The sequence below is a fragment of the Strix aluco genome, chromosome 1, assembly GCF_031877795.1.
Source record: "Strix aluco isolate bStrAlu1 chromosome 1, bStrAlu1.hap1, whole genome shotgun sequence".
Taxonomy (NCBI): Eukaryota; Metazoa; Chordata; class Aves; order Strigiformes; family Strigidae; genus Strix; species Strix aluco.
Genome location: NC_133931.1, coordinates 34,298,040 through 34,315,078, shown reverse-complemented (window position 1 = coordinate 34,315,078; position 17,039 = coordinate 34,298,040). Strand labels below are relative to the sequence as shown.

Here is a 17,039-nt window from a genome sequence, read left to right as displayed (position 1 = left end):
ATGTTTAGGGCATATTGCAAACAGCTTTCCTTTTGCAAAACCAGAAGCATAACAGAAAAAGCTATTTTGCACACATTCTTATTTGCACACATTCTTATTATTGCACACATATATTTGCACACTATTTCTTTGAACACATCTGTTAAAAGAAGAATAAATATGTCTAGTTTGATTTCGGGTGAATTTCTTCAGTATTGATTACCATACTCAGTGACTAATTGTTAATCATGTAGCTAATATTCACTTGTGCAAGGAAAGTCTGCACCAGTGTTCCCTTGGAAAATTTGTGTGAGGAAATAACACTTAGACGGTCTTCTTTGAGCTTGCTTTTTTTTTTTTTTTCCCCATTAAGTATTGTGCAAAAACTGTCTTGTGTTTTTTTTTATTTTTTAATGTCACATATGCAGTTTTATCTTTGTATGATAGTTATTGCCAACTCCTATGAGAACTGATACACAAGATCTTTGCCAGCAACCTAGGCAACACTGCTTTGTGTCAAAGTTCCTCTTCTTGTTAGTAAGAATGTATGTGTAATTACACATGCAGAGTTACACTTTAATTTTTGACCCCTTTCAGTTCAAAAGAGTTTAGAATAAAATTATTTGTTGTTGTGAACTTCATAAATTGTTAACATCTCTATAACTTTGAAAGTGTTCATCTGAATAAGAACCAGATGTAATCAGATGTGCCATGCTATATAAATAGTAAGTGGCAATTAAAAGAGAAAAGGTCAGAAAAAGCCTCCAGAAAAAGTACAAATTGTCCATGGGGTGGTTGTTAAAAGTTTTGTCCCTAACTAAGTATGTTGTTCTTGCCTCTCCTCAGACAGTTCAGGAGAAGCTGTCAACATGAATGCTTCTGACAACGGGATCAGTAGTCTCTGTGCAATATGTGGAGACCGAGCAACTGGAAAACATTACGGTGCTTCCAGCTGTGATGGGTGCAAGGGATTCTTTAGACGCAGTATACGGAAAAATCACGTCTATACATGCAGGTATTTCAAAAGTTCTACGGGCACTAAATTAATGAAATTAAGCAAAAATTACATTCAGACCTTTTCAGAACTATGTCAGGGCAATTTCAGCTTTTTCTTAAGGAATTCTAACCAGCATTTTTGATGAGCGTGTGGTTCATGGTAAAGTCTTACGATTGGAAAAAAAAGTCTTTTATTCAAGACTACTTGATATTACACATTCCATATACTACATTGCAGATGTCTTGATATTGTTGATATCATTACATCACTCAAGAGCTGTTTCATTCTTTCATTTATGATTACAAAGGTCATCTCCTAGGAAAAAAAAAAGAAAAGAAAAATTCTCATATTTTCACTGTTAATGTGAAAAGTGTAGTTCTTAACTGTTTTGTAAAAATTATTTCCAATTTTTTTTCTTACGAAGGCAGTTTCTGAATAGAAAGTCTTAAGATTTATGAGTCTTATTTTAAGGGCTGTGCAAGTACATCTGCACAACTTTCCACTTTGGGTGACATGTGGCTCTTTTGAGTGACCATTTTCCCTCCTGGTAGTCTGAATGGCAATCTGCTAATTTCTGGATGTCTGCAGGTTATTGCACCATGTTTGACAAACTTCTGTCTGCATGCACAAGTCCATAAAACGTCAGTTTTAAGCCATACACAGAATATGGAAACCTCTGTGAGTTTAGACAAATCACTAAAGGAGAAAATTTTTTGTAAAAATGGCTTGCTACTGGAAATGTTGTTTGCTCTCCTTGGTTCTTAATACTCTTATAAGGAAATCTCTCCCTTATAGACATGGTGATATAGCATAGACATACCCCTAAAGTGGTGTGATAAGAGCTGATATAAGTGATTTCAAGAAGAGCTCTGCAAAACAGATTTATCTAACAAACACATGCACAGCAAAAAAGCAGAAGCAAACGGGGAGAGGAGGGGATGGCTTATGTACATTCCCCTCATATACGTACCTGTAGATGTGCATGAGAGCATGGGTAAGCCTTCTTGCAGTGTCGTGCTCTGTGTGTTTCCTTATGTCTTTATTTCATTGTGGTGCTAAAAAATTTTCCTCCCATTTCCTGTCTAGGTTTTCATCTGTAACAATACAACATGTAGCTTGTTCATTGGTGTCTCCCAGAACGAGTAAACTTTTCCAGACAAGGGTACTGGTTTTGCAACTAACGGGTCCTCTGTGACAGTGACATTTGGCATTTTCCTTGATTGTCCTTTCCTTTTTCTATTTGTAGCTTTTTTCTTCCTTTTTTCCTCCACCGTCATTTGATGCAGCCAATTACTGATACATCTCAGAAATAAACTGAGGTGTAAGTGATGCACATAACTTCAAAATTTTCCACACTTCCCCATTCCAATGCATATACCGAGCAGGTATGAAACACAGCTCAAGACTGATTATTTTAAAAAACAAATCAAAATAACATTAGTTGGTTTTCTTCTTCATAATCAGGGTGCAGCTTTATTAATTCTTTTACATTTACATTTTCTTATCTCTGATAGATTCAGCCGGCAATGTATTGTTGACAAGGACAAAAGGAATCAATGCAGATATTGTCGTTTAAAAAAGTGTTTTCGAGCAGGAATGAAAAAAGAAGGTAATAGAGTCATTTATTATTTGATATACAAAGAGAAATAATCTGAATTAGTTTTAAAATGTAATAAGAATTCTAAAAATCTCCAGCAGAATAATTCAATGGAAAGTCTGCTGTAATGCCTTCATGATGGAGGCATCAACTTTTATATTGAGGTGAAATATGCATCATCTAATTTGCAGGTGGGTAAGCAGTTCTAACACTTTGAGTATTAGCAAATCTATGGTTTAAAGTGGATTTGCAACTGTTTAATCCACGAATCCTGGCACCAAAATTCATTGATTTCTAAGTGTTGAGCTGTATCCTGTAAAAGTTCAAAGAGTGAGATTTTAATTTTAATTTTTATCAAATTTGAATCATAAAATCTCTATCTGGGATTTTGTCTCTACCCTATCTAAGTAATGACAATGCCAATTTACTGGTTTTCCCCTTAGTTTTAAATGTTTGAAGCATTTAAGCTAGAGGGGAAGGAGTGTGAAGTTGAGCAAAAAAGTAGTGGTGAGAACTGTAGTGGTAGCTGTAGTGGTAGCTGTCAGTGGAGTGTCCACATTATTTAAAAAATTTCTAATCTCATTAATCTCAAACATGGGAAGATAGTTATTTATGCATCTCACTGACAGACTTGAAGAAACATGGGTGTCACAGTGGTCCTCCTGTCAAAGTGAAAGGACCAGACAACCACAGGAGCAGAGCAATAGGGAAAGAAAGGCAGTGGGAATAACAGAGGACTTTTGTATTGGGTTGTTGGGGCTGTTGCTTCACTGGCAATTATGATGTAGAGGCAAAAGACAACCTGATCAGATTCAAATAAGAAATCCAGAATGGTTCATCACAAACTTTGCTATCTGTTTTGTTGGGAGCATGGTATATCCACCTGAAGGCCAGTCTGTAATGTGAGCATCCAGTTCTCCTGCACTGTAACTAGGCTATAATATTTTTAGTCTATACATAGCTTTCCTAAGATAAAGGGAGCTGTTTCTTTATGCTCTTATATATCTATACTGTAGTACTGCTTTGCTAGTAATCAAGTTTTAGTATGAGGTAAAATGGATTTTCTCCTTGCAGCTGGATGGGGATATTCTAAACAGTGTTACACTGTGTATGTATGAAACAGGTTTGCTAATTCTTGTGGGTCGCCTTGAACACAGTTTAGCCTTTTGGAATGTGAGCCATTAAAATCAGTAGCATATTGTATACACATTATCAATCTGATGTGAAGAAAAGGGAAGACCCGAAAAGTTTTGCAAAAAGCAAAGCTTCACAGACTTTCAAAACCTGGAATTAAAGAATGCTTTAGCTCAGAAGGGACATCTGGATGCCATCTAGTCCAGGCCCCCCCCCCCCCCCCCCTTTAAAGCAAGGCTAACTTCTAGGTTTGGTCAGGTTGCTTGGGACCCCATCCAGCCAAGTTTACACAGTCCCTGGGAGGGAAGATTCCACAACTTCTCTCAGCAACTCCTTCTAGTGCTTGATCACCCTCCCTGGGAGGAGATTTTTGCTTATAACTAACTGGAATGTGTCGTACTGCAATTAGGGTAGTGTCCATTGCCTCTTGTTCTTTCATTGTGCATCTGAGAAGAATCTGACCCCATTTTCTGTAAACTTCAGGAATTAAGACCTCCACCTTGGTCCTCTTTTCCACATAAACAAAGATACCTCTCTCTGAATCACCTTGTGCATCTTGTGGGTTAGATCTCCATAGCCCTCTGCTGGACACTGCCCAGTTTTCCAGCATCTTTCATCTACTGGGAAGCCTAAACCAGAGAAAAAAATCACTTCCCTCAAGATGCTAATGCGGCCCGGTGCATGGCTAGCTGACATCGCCATGAGGCACGCTGCTGACTCATGTTTATGAAGTGAAGATATATCTTGCCCAAAACTTTTAACGTAATTTACACCACTCTGCCTCCTCTGGTCCCACTACCTATAAAACTTTAATTTTTCACTGCATCCAAGCTATGTTTATTCAATGCTTCCCAGTGCTAAAATAATTCAAAAAGCTCAGCTGTAAATTTCACTGCTTGTGTGTTGTTATATACCTCCCTACACTGTCAGGGGATGTCTCATAGCATAAGTGTAGCATGGTCTATATGATAGTTTCTATGCTTGTTTCTAGCAAATCACTTTCTTCAGGGCGAAGGTAAGAAGGGCTTCATCTGGTAAAAGCTATACAAGCCCTCTTTGAGCAAATATTCCCCCTTCCTCATGGAATCTCTGTTTAAGGCAATTTTAGCCTGAACTGTCAAAAAGGCTTTAGCAAGACAGACAATCCAGTCTAATAATCCAAAATTATGCATACGCAGGAGAAAATTGAAGCTTTTCCCTATTATTCTCAAAGTTTTCCACCAGTGACTTTCACTAGTGATTGTCAGAATAGCTTATTATTTTTCTAATACTAATCAGCACTGACCTTATTTTAATTATCTAGGTAGCACTTCAGCTGCTAAGATCAGTGAATGTTTTTTTCTCCATTCTTTTAAAAAAGGCTATATTTTTTGTTTCCTGTCTACATGAACATTTAGCACTTTATCACTGCACAACATTTCTTACTGTGACCTTAATAAAAGGCCCATCAGTGAGTGTCCTTGGCAAAAAGTTAGTACACCTCTGGAATAAACTATGTGCATTGTTCAGATAAACCCTGAAAACTATTTAGTGTATAGAATATTTTATTTTTTTTATTGAAACCTTTGGTACTACTCCTAAATTCTGTAATGCAGATTGTTTCCCACAAAATAGCAAACATATCTTTGGAAATAAAGCTGCTGCTCTTAAAAGATGATGAGATTCCTTGTGCAATAAAAAGATTTTGATCAGCACAATTCTTTTTTTTTTTTTTTTCTTTTCTCCTTGGCCTAACCTTGGACATAATCTAGGTTTTAGAAAAATCTGATTGATAGTTTTATTTTTTTTTCTTCCTTCAGTTCAAAAGTAAGCCTTGATACTTCATAAGTGTTGCATGTGCTGATTAAGGATTCCTTATCCAAAGCCCTTTCAACTGCCTTTTTTGGGACACCATGAGACAAAACTTATTAGCCTGAAACTTTTTTGTTGCTTTTTCTTTTCTTTTTCCTTAGTTAATGTTCTGTAAACTGGCTAGGTAAACTGGCAGTGTCAATGAGGAGGAGCGTGAGATTTAACTTTCAAAATTATCTTTCTAGTGGGTTAAATTCACGTTTCATTCCTGTTTCAGGGTTTCTCACAGGAGAGCAGGAGTAGGGCTTTCAGACTTCCTCTGACAGACATTTTGTCAGTGGTGATGCTGTACCTCTTGACCTGTTCAGCAGTCTGGAGATGTCCATTTCTACCATTATCATAAAGCCTCACTTATTAAATTGGTTAAAATAACAAAACAACAACATGTGTTCAAGTTCAAAGGAAGAAAGAGGTTTTACTGTAATAAAGCCAGTCACAAAAGTGCTGATAATTCAGTATCTATCTACAATTAGTTATACCTGTTTTTTACAGGCAAACAGTATACAGATAAAGACCATAAACATGTATTGTCATCCTTCCTCCTTACTCAGAGCTAAAAGTGCAAGGTCTTTTTTGAATGTCGTACCTTTTGATTCTTATAGTTATCTAATAAAGTTCTGAAATGGTATTGTGTGTCAATGTCTGCAAGTCAATAAATGAGATGATTATTCTTTTCCAGCTGTACAAAATGAACGGGACAGGATAAGTACGAGAAGAAACACTTTTGATGGCTGCAATATTCCCTCTATTAGTACATTGTCACAAGCTGAGACACTTTCCCGCCAGGTACTGAGATCTACCACAAAATTATTTTATGACTTCAAGACCATTTTTTTCTAAAGTTAAATACTTTTCAATTTCTTATTGTATTAATTATTGAGATTACTTTTTTCTGCTTCCAAAGTGCACCCAGCTTCCTTTTCCCAATGAAAGAATCAGTAATAGAATACATTCTTAAAGCAAAGTCAATAAAAATCTTCTACTTTGTCCAGGACAGTATGTCCTAGGCGCCTTTCTTAATAAAGCTTTATGGTTCTTACTGCTTTTAAATCAGTTGCTGTCTCAGGCAGCTGGTGGCATCTATCTATCCTTGAGGCTGGCTTTACCATGAAACATTAGGGAAAAAATTGTCCAAAGCCATTACATTCAAAGGGGTGTAGACACTCATTTCCTTACATTCTTTTGAAAATCCCATTTTTAATATCCTTAGACATTATAAATAAGGCAAACAGAAGTGTTCCAACTGCAGAGTCTATTCACATATCACTTTTAAATTTTCTTTGTCTCATCTGAACTTCATTTTCTTTTTTCTTTTTTTTCCCCCTATCCAATCAATTGCTGAATGGAACAGTCTCCAGTCCTTTTCTGCACCTCAGATAAATCATGGTCATTGATTCTGCATTCTTGCACCTCTTACTAACTTACTTAGAATTTAACTGCCACCTTTATGATTTCATGCTGACTGATTTATACATCACCAAATGTTTTGCAATCTCATCCTTTATCAGCATCTCTCTTAGGGTAGAACTGTCTGTAAAGAATTGATGCAGGAATTACTGGTTGATAGTCTTTGGCACATATGTCTGGGCAGACTAGATGAACGTAATGGACCTTCCTACCTTTCATACCTATACAGTATGAAAAATATACCTATTTTTACCTCCTTAGTAATTCTTTGAACTTTCTTATTGTGCTTTTTTGTGTTACTCCCTTAATCATTTCCAACTCGTATATGCAATTCAGGAATAAGATCTATCTTAAATAGGATCACATCCTCAGCTGTTCCTGCCACAAAGTTCTTTTCAGATGGTAGATTCCTGGCCTAAAACATCAGGTTGTGTATACATACAAATTTATTCTACTTACTACTTGGTATGTTGTAATAGGAGAGAACTGCTCCCACTATGCCAAGCATATATGAAGATACACTCTTGTCCTCAAAGACCAAGAAGTCACATTAACATGATGGAGTAGTAAAGTCTTAAAAGTCCTTGTTTTTTCCTCAGTCGAATGAGTCTCTAAGGTGAGTTCAGTCCTGAGGAATGACTTGGAGGAGGTGGTAGTGTCACAAATCATTGGCCAAGTCCTTCAGCTGTGAAATGAGGAAGAAGGTGCATTTATCTCATTTAAAATTTTCATATTAAAATAGAGAAAATGAATTATTTTGTTTCTGAAGATCACTCACAGGGGAAAGTTGTCCAAGTATGATTTTTTCTCCTGCAGACCCAGGAGAGGCTTTCAGGATTATGTAAATATGGAAGCGACATGCTGGACTATTGTAGGAGTAAAGGCATGTGTCTCTGATGGTTCTCAGGACAATAGGGATACAGTGTTATATTGTCATATTCGTCAAGTCGTTAATGGGTATATGTTGCATCAGGAGAGGTTTCATCTCCATATAAGAAAGAAATTTTTTACAGTGAGAACAATCAATCATTGGCACAACCTTCCAGGGACATGGTAGAGTCCCCGTCATTGGAGATTTTCAAGATACAATTGGACAGGGTGCTAGATAATCTCATCTAGGCTCCCCTTCCCACAAAAGGTTGGGTGAGATGATCTTTTGAGGTTCCTTCCAACCTGGGCTAGTCTATGATTCAATGAAGTCAACGACTCGCATGTTCCACTGCAGAAATGAGAGTCAGGTTAGAGCAGTAGAGAAATAGAGAGGAAAGTTCATAGCTTCATATCCTGGTGAAGAGATGCAACCCTAGGAGTTCATAATGAACTCCATGGGAGTAATCCCATGAATCCCCTGCAGAAGCTTACCAAGTAATTTCAGCACAGTCTATAGTTTATCCTGTAAGATGTAATTCATAAAGATGCATAGTTTTGATTAAAAGATATTAAGGGAAGGGCAATGTATGAAGTTCAAGAGTCAGTAAGTCTACTGGTTAAACAATCTGCCTGTTCTTTAACTTCTTGAATTAACTTCTAGTTGGTGCATGGTAGTATCTTTTTCTGGTATATCAGAGTGCCTCCTGCTATCAGAACACTCTTTGTGTAGGTACTTTTGAATCTTGATCAAGACTCCTCATACTCTTCTGGAAAAAATTAAATACATTGAATTACTTTACTCTCTTTCTTTACTGGTAGCTCTCATCTGAATTATATTCAGTATTTTCAGCTTCGTTTTTGTAGAACAGATGCCAGAAATGGACTCATGATTACAATAAGGACTTCACAAATGCTCTGTCTACAAAGAGATGATACCTCCAACCTTTCTCCTACATGATAACCTTTGAATTATGTGTCTGAGGATTTTTTTTCATCTGCCTAGCTCTGTATTTTCCTGAGAACTAATGTTCAGCTAGTTAACTGCCATTAATATCTAAGCTGTTTTCAGTGTTTTAGACTACTAAATTATGTAGGAAGCACTGAGCTTTAGTTTAGAAGTGCAACTCCTTTTGACCACCCAAGGATAATGGGATTTCACCACAGATCCCATTGGGGGGTTTAAGGGGATCTGGTAGGAATCAACCTAAACAGCATCCAGCATCCTGAAATTTGTAGGTACACATTACTGGAAGATCAAACAATTATTTTTTTTTTTCCAAGGGAAGATAATCAATACAGAATTCCTGAGTATGCTTCCTGTAATAAAACGTAAGGTGAAAGTCAGGTTCGTAGGCCTTGTACAGCGGTGGGGTTTTCATGTTGTTGTGGTGGAATCTTTTCCTTTTCCTTTTCCTTTTCCTTTTCCTTTTCCTTTTCCTTTTCCTTTTCCTTTTCCTTTTCCTTTTCCTTTTCCTTTTCCTTTTCCTTTTCCTTTTCCTTTTCCTTTTCCTTTTCCTTTTCCTTTTCCTTTTCCTTTTTTCCTTTTCCTTTTTTCCTTTTCCTTTTCCTTTTCCTTTTTACTTTTCCTTTTTCCTTTTTCCTTTTTCCTTTTCCTTTTCTTCTTCTTTACTTTTTTCTTCCCTGGTTTTATAAGAGGTATAAACTGACCTCTTCTCAGGCTTGGTTTTATCTTACGTTGTCTTTCCTGTCAGGCTTAACAGCAAGCTTGGTTTTGTTCCTTTCCTTGAAAAGTCATTAAGAATTTCAGGATTTGGCTCAGTGATTATGTGACAGTGCCCCAGCTTCAGGCCCAGAAAGATATTGCTCTGTTCTTATTTCACAGCACACTGTTCACTGCAGGTGGTCTAATGCACACTCATATCCTTTACATTTGCTCTGAAATGTCTCAGGCCTCCACCTATACTGCTGCTTCATCATTACAAACCATTCTCCTCCAGGCACTAAAAAAACCCCCATTTTACCTTCTAAAGTTAATGATACTTATCTTTTCACTAGAAGAACATGCTACCCCTTTATTTCTCTCTTTCTTTGCCCTTAATGTTACTGCATGCCCCTATGAGCTCTTTTTTTTTCTGAAGTAAATGTCAACCAGTTTAAAGGAATAAAAAACCCACCTCCCTCCTACAGATAATAAGGGCTCTGGTATATTTAAAAACAGTATTTTGGAATGAGAAGATATTGTATCATGATATGAATAGTGTAATTTTTAACATACTGTGATACATACTTGTAATAATGAGAAATAAAATTTTATAATTTATGTGCAGACTAATGGTCCATATGGTCAAGGGATTTCTCAAGAGTACGCATGATTACTGCTGCGATTTTTTCTTAAATATGCTGTTAACCAGAGAAAATGCAATTATATGAAATTTAATATTGTTTTTTTTTCTCTCACTATGGCCAGATCTCAATCTCCAGTCCTGGTGCTAGCACTGACATAAATGTTAAGAAAATTGCTGGTATTAGTGATGTCTGTGAATCTATGAAGCAACAGCTTTTGGTCCTGGTGGAATGGGCTAAATATATTCCAGGCTTCTGTGAATTACCACTGGATGACCAGGTATAAGAGGAGACAAAAGAGAGAACTTAATTACTGTCCTGTTATTTCTGTGATATTTAAATGTTATGATTAAACACTTATTTCTTGTCTGATCAGTAGAGCTGGGTGCTACACCCACCATCTTAAAATTTTTTAAAGCTTTGAAATAGTACCACCACAAAAAAAAGAGGAAATTGATAAGGCTCTATCACGTTAACAAAAAGAAGTAGCAAACCAGTATGTCGTTCAGTGTTTTGTGCTTTTTATATTCTTTTGGAAGCAGAGGTACAAAGCTGCATGCAAAAATGAAAAAAATCTTGTAAAAAACACCATGCTTTTTTCTGACTTTGGAAAATATTTAGTTCATGTTCACCTTTCATTATAATATGGTTTATGACACGTTACTTAATTTGAAGCAGGTCTTCTCTATTTGCAAAAAATAAAAGCCATTAGAATCTTAAACATGCCAAACATACCGATATCAATGCACAGCAAATAATCTTTCATATAATACAGTGTACTAAAATTATATTGTATACAATGAACATGGGGGAAAAAAACATCAAACCTTGAAAATTCTTAAGGGTTTTTATGACAGAGGTTTGGTCTATCATCACATCTGTAATATATCCTAATATATCACTGGGTTTCAGAGTAAGTTGTGCTGGCACACTTGGAACCAGTGTCTCCATGTTGCGGTAAGCAATTGTCTCACTGTCCGCCTGGGCAGGAGGTTAGTTCACAGCTCAGGTTCTCTTGATTCCAGTCCACCAAAATCTGATTCAGCTTGAAAATGACTCTGTGAAGTGGAATTGTGTAATTTCTTCTTTTTGCCTCTTCAGTCTCTCAGTTTTTTAATAAAATCCTGCAAGCAGGCTTAGATCATTTTTGGGTTTGAGATTCAAACTGAGCTCATTCCCTCTTATACTCTTCCGCAGGAATATGGAGGTGTTTCAGGCCACAGGAGACCCCCCAGAATAGGAGCTTAATGTTGTCTTTGCAGGCCCACAGAATATGATATGTGTGCATAAGTTCAACATACTGCAATAAGTTAAAAATCTTTTAATGCAAAATAAGGAGAATTTTAAATGCATTGGTGTCACAAGGGCAACAAAAGCAAGCAAAAATATTGCTGTTTTTATTGTTAAGATAGCATGAAGGAAAAGAGAAGGATCAGACCTCATTAAAAAGTTCTGTCTGTGTTTAAAAAAAAAAAAATCAGCTTAGAAAGATAGGCTGAAAACACCCCTATAGTGCATGAAGAGTACATGTTGGGAAATACTCCAGAACCTTAAAGAGTAGTGACAAAGGTATTGGGAGTTAAAACAAATGCCACTTTTGCATTTGTGATAGCCTCTTTCTAAGGGGCACTGGTGCATTTAGTTATAAAATAAACCATCTGGTTTTGAACAAATGAATCCTTATCTGGGAATCAGCCTGATTTACAAACCATAGAGCAGGCCAGAGCAGATAAGTTAACTCTGTTGAGAACCTGAAAAGTCTTAGCACATTAAGTATTCCTAGGTGCTGTGTACATTTACATCACTCATAAAGCTTTGGCTTGGATTTGTAAGAAAAGAATTACTTGCCAAGAGAGGAGTTCCTTGAGGAAACAGAGGCCAGCGCTGAAATTACAAGCAGACATTAAAAATTAATGAAAGTAAATAGGTGACAAAGAGTAAACTAAAGACCACATTTTTAAGTGCCATCCTGGTATGAATCAGGTTTCTTCTTTGTTGACAGTAGTGGATAGTTTAGCATAGATGGCTTTGTTGGGGAGAAGGCTCTTTTAAGTGAAACATAAATTTTTGGTTCAAGGTGAGAAAAATGAAACACTGATAGTGCTGAATTTACTGTAACTGTTCATTCCAGCCCACCAGAGTCTTTAGTGTCAACTTAAAATTCAAGAGAAAATTTTGTTAAGGAAATAGGCACTAGGAAATAAATACAAGCATTGTATTTATTGAGAAACATTTTGAAGAGCTGTATGTTTAAAATCTAGACCAAATGCTAGAAGTGACAGAGGATGACAATTTAATTATAGTGTGCTGTTAGTACAGTGTTAAGGTTTTTACATTCACTTTACATTTTACATTAGAATCTTAACAGTCTTAAACATGTACCTATAGCTGAATACACTCACAGTAATATGCATCCTCATTTCTTTTGCCCTTATTGGAACTTACTGCTTTATCATCTAATGAGTCTGATCTTCTTTTCTTGAGGTTGCCCTGCTAAGAGCCCATGCTGGGGAACACCTGTTGCTTGGAGCAGCAAAACGGTCCATGGCATATAAGGACATTTTACTTTTAGGTAAATACTGGTTTTGTTTTAATTAATAATGATGATGTTATAGTACATTAGCAACCATGTAATCACTTAAGTGGGACAACTGTTCTAGCACAATCAAAGCAATGCATTCTGCGAATGCTAAATAGCTATTGATGACATAATGTCACATGCCCTGTTCCAGCAAAAGCAGGTGGACAGTTTCCTGTGAGTTAATACAGCTAAATGTTTATTGGTTACCAGAAACCACAACCTAAGGGAGTTCCTGGAAAATTATCTCCTTACATTAGCATCCTCTTTACACCTTTGTCCCATAAACAACAGAACAAAGCAGCAACAACAACAACAACAAAAAAACCATAAAAAAACCTTTGCTTAAGATAGGAGCAGCCAACCTGTGGCCCATGTACTAATTTCAGTCTTCATGAAAACCATTTATCTGGAGCTTTCTCAAGAGCCCTTCAGACAGAGTCAGAGAAGACTGTACAGGCTAGAAAATTGGATAACCTGTTCCCTGCAACTCCCATTCCCAAGAGTCTTCTCACTGCTGCCTTGCCATGTGGCCATCATATAAACATCATGCCTGTTGTCCCATGCCATGTGGGAGATGGGTGCATCCATGGCATGAGGAGTCATCATGCCTGCATAAGCTTATTCTTGGTCACTTGAAATGGCTCCTTCACTGGGTTATATAAAGAGAAAATGGCTGTTAGGGAAGGGGATGTCATCATGTGGTGGAAGCATGTCTTCTCTTTGTTCACACAACAGAAGAGGCACAGTAATATGATGAGATGTGTGCCTGTGTGTATAGTGATGTGATGAGGCATTTGTTAGCATTGTTTGACACACTACTCTGTCAGTCTGAAGTGCACCCTCCCAAAAATGGTCACACTAAACATGTGCAGCACTTGGGCGGTTTTGTGAGAAAGCCTGTAGGTCTTCTTGGACAGGATTTTTTATGTGAGGCAATGAATGCTATGCGGAATATGGACTCAAACTAGTTTCTTCACTGGTGGTATGGTACAAGAAGGTTTTCCACTACTTGTTCTCCTTCCTCTTTGGGCCTGCCTTTTCATAGCTCTAAATCAGCTTGAATTTATTTTTACGCATATAATAACATTAAAAGGTTAAGAAGGTCTTGGTCTGGACATGTTACTCTCACCAGCAATACTTTCAAGTTAAAAAGTATACAGATTACTTTCTTAACCTAGTTCTTTCTGTAGATACAGTTTTATTGACAAAATTAACAGAAATAAAAAAGAAATATTTGCAGTTTTATTTGGATTAGTAGGTAATAAGGCAAATAATGATAAAACAATAAGCAGAAAATTATAGTCAGCATCTCCAGCATCAGCATATATGTAATAAAACAAGTTGAGGCTCCAAGGCTTATTTCTGATACTTAGAGGTAAAGCTTAAGAGTCATTTTGGCATGGCTTTCTTATGATATATCATCAGCTTTTCTTTCAAAAACTGCTTGGTGACTTCCGGAAGCTCTTTGGCTTTCCCAGTGATCTCATCACTTAGGTTAGATGATTTCTGGACAGAATGTGAATGAAGATGCTATGATGGAGATGTCTTCAAAATGGAAATTTCAAATTAGAAGAGAAAATTCATTCTTTACTGAAAGTTTTATAATACTTCTAAATTTTATTAGGAGTAACAGAAGCATCTGTTAGAAAAAGAAGCATTCCTGGTGTCTCCTCTAGAAGAAGTCCATTCACAAATCCTGATCATTCAGCTTGAGATACATTATTTTAATGGGGGAAGAAGAAGAAATTTTTAGATCAGTTTACCATTTATCTATTATGTAAAGATAAAGGCCTACTTGCTCCATAGTTGTGCATTCAAGTATGGACCTCAGTCCTGTGGACTAATCAGTAACTGTACATGTTGTCATATTTACATGCGCAGATTATTTACTGAGAGCTGTATTTTACATATATAGTCTGTTTGCAAAGAACAGTTTTGTATGCTACAAAGGAGAGTTATTACTTAAAATATATTAATTTGATTAAGCAAAATGAAATGTGCTTTTGAAAATGGGCTTCATCTAGTACATTACATCAAAGTCTTTACATCAATCCACATGTTGGTATCCTTTCTTTCTAAGGCAACAATTACATAATCCATCGCAACAGTACTGAAGTAGAGATCAGCCGAGTGGCAAATCGGATTCTAGATGAATTAGTTCGACCCTTCCAGGAGATTCAAATAGACGACAATGAGTACGCTTGCTTGAAAGCAATTGTGTTTTTTGATCCAGGTACCTTTTTGAAAATATCTCTCAGAATTATATGTGATTATACTGAAAGTAATTTTTGTTGATGTAGCATCTGCTCATGTTATCTAGCTTGATGGAAAAGAATAAAATGAAAACAAGTAAGATGCTCCTCCCAAATCATAATCTGCCTTGACTTTAAGGTTTTGTCATTTTTTAAGATGCAAAAGGCCTGAGTAACCCAATGAAGATTAAAAACATGCGGTTCCAAGTCCAAATCAGTTTAGAGGATTATATTAATGATCGTCAGTACGACTCCCGAGGAAGGTTTGGAGAACTTCTGCTTCTACTGCCTACACTCCAGAGCATCACTTGGCAAATGATTGAGCAAATACAATTGGTTAAACTATTTGGAATTGTTAAAATTGACAGTTTGCTTCAGGAAATGTTACTGGGAGGTAAGCTAACAACTTGTTAAATTTATCATGTTGTATTATATTGAATTTAGCATACTGGGATTTTGAGGGAATCATGATGTTAGCAAGCACTTTGACCGCTGCCTTGCTGGCTGAGCTTTGGTTCATCTGATTGTTAGCTAAAGCCTTCTTGTCTTGGCTGCTCATCTTGTTAACTCAGTCCTACAACCTCAGATTGTGCTGTGTACTTCTCAGTCATTGCTGAATATCTAGACATACAATTCCCTAGGCAGATAGAAGAATCCTTACAAATATTTTGTGAAATCCTCTGTTAATGCAGTCAAAACAGTGAAAATAAACACAGTGCTTAATACAGTTGAAGTCTGGTAAAATTGTTTAATGAATACCCAGAGGCAATTATTCAAATTGCCAATCAAAATATTTACTTTGCAGAAATGTAATTATTGAATTTGCTGGCAACAACATGCTCTTTCAAATTGATATATGCTTATGTTATTTTTGCAGGTACTTCTAATGATGCCAGTCATCTGCATCATCCAGTACATCCTCACTTAGCCCAGGATCCATTAACTGGCCAAACTATCCTCATAAGTTCAATGTCTGCTCCTGTACATACAGAACAGATTTGTAAGTAATTGCAAGTTAGCCTTCTGTCATAACATTCCACTGTTACATTTAAAAATATTAGAATGGTGGCTTGTCAGTGCTCAGTTATTTCATCAGCATTCTTAATTAAAATAATTGTGCATTACAAACATATGTATATAAACAGTGTTACATAAGAGACTTTGACCTGAATTTAACTTAATGTTTAAAATTCAGCACCATTCAGATATATCATTGTTTTCACATGTACAATTTTTAATAAACTAAAAATTCTGCTAATTAAAATATCCTATTTCCCTAGCATGGCAAATGTAAGAGAACTTCCTTCCGGTGTAGTAGTATGCATATGTGTATGTAGAATATAAAATATGTAATTCTTTCTATATTCTTTTTCAGCAACTCCAGAAACTCCATTACCTTCCCCTCCTCAAGGCTCTGGGCAAGAATACAAAATGTCTACAAATCAGGCTTCAGTCATTGCACAGCAATCTATTTTGAAACAAAAACCATTGTGATAATGTTTCTGTCTCTGTCTTACTCGTCCTTCCTTCCTTCCTTCCTTCCTTCCTTCCTTCCTTCCTTCCTTCCTTCCTTCCTTCCTTCCTTCCTTCCTCCCTTCCTTCCTCCCTTCCTTCCTCTCTTCCTCTCTTCCTCTCTTCCTCCCTTCCTCTCTTCCTCCCTCCCTCCCTCCCTCCCTTCCTTCCTCCCTTCCTTCCTTTCTTCCTTTTTGTGCACTAGATAAATTGGTAGGACTCTTGCACATTTAAAATCTCAGGATGATAAAGGAAATTATTTCCTCAGCAGCCACCACTGTGGGTGTTTCTTAAAACACCTCATGATTTGGAAAGAATACTCAATGTTCTGACTGCCACGTACAGCTGTAACTGTGGACACTGCAGTCTGACAAATATGTATAGAGGTTGGTATTATTTTTAGATCTTTTAACTGCACAGATTCATTTTTTATTTCCTGTTTCAGTTGTTGTCTTAATATTACTGTTTCAGATGTGTATATAATTTTTTCATTGTGATGGAACTGGTTAGTGGTTGTTTAGCTGTGAATTGTAGACATGAAAAAGTGGGTTAAAC

At 36.6% G+C, this 17,039-nt stretch overlaps 1 protein-coding gene across 3 annotated transcripts in view; it reads left to right on the top strand.

Annotated features, from left to right (window-relative positions):
- The window catches only part of HNF4G (hepatocyte nuclear factor 4 gamma), a 59,092-nt gene extending 42,396 nt beyond the window's left edge, over positions 1-16,696 (top strand). For all 3 annotated transcript variants that reach the window (XM_074847138.1, XM_074847129.1, XM_074847121.1), the window contains exons 2-10: positions 826-994; positions 2,491-2,585; positions 6,238-6,344; positions 10,264-10,419; positions 12,624-12,711; positions 14,801-14,953; positions 15,130-15,366; positions 15,850-15,972; positions 16,348-16,696. In XM_074847138.1, the coding sequence (XP_074703239.1) occupies positions 849-994; positions 2,491-2,585; positions 6,238-6,344; positions 10,264-10,419; positions 12,624-12,711; positions 14,801-14,953; positions 15,130-15,366; positions 15,850-15,972; positions 16,348-16,466 (1,224 nt within the window). In that variant the 5' untranslated portion in view covers positions 826-848 and the 3' untranslated portion in view covers positions 16,467-16,696. The remainder of the gene's footprint in view (positions 1-825; positions 995-2,490; positions 2,586-6,237; positions 6,345-10,263; positions 10,420-12,623; positions 12,712-14,800; positions 14,954-15,129; positions 15,367-15,849; positions 15,973-16,347) is intronic.
- The last annotated feature ends 343 nt before the right edge of the window (positions 16,697-17,039 follow it).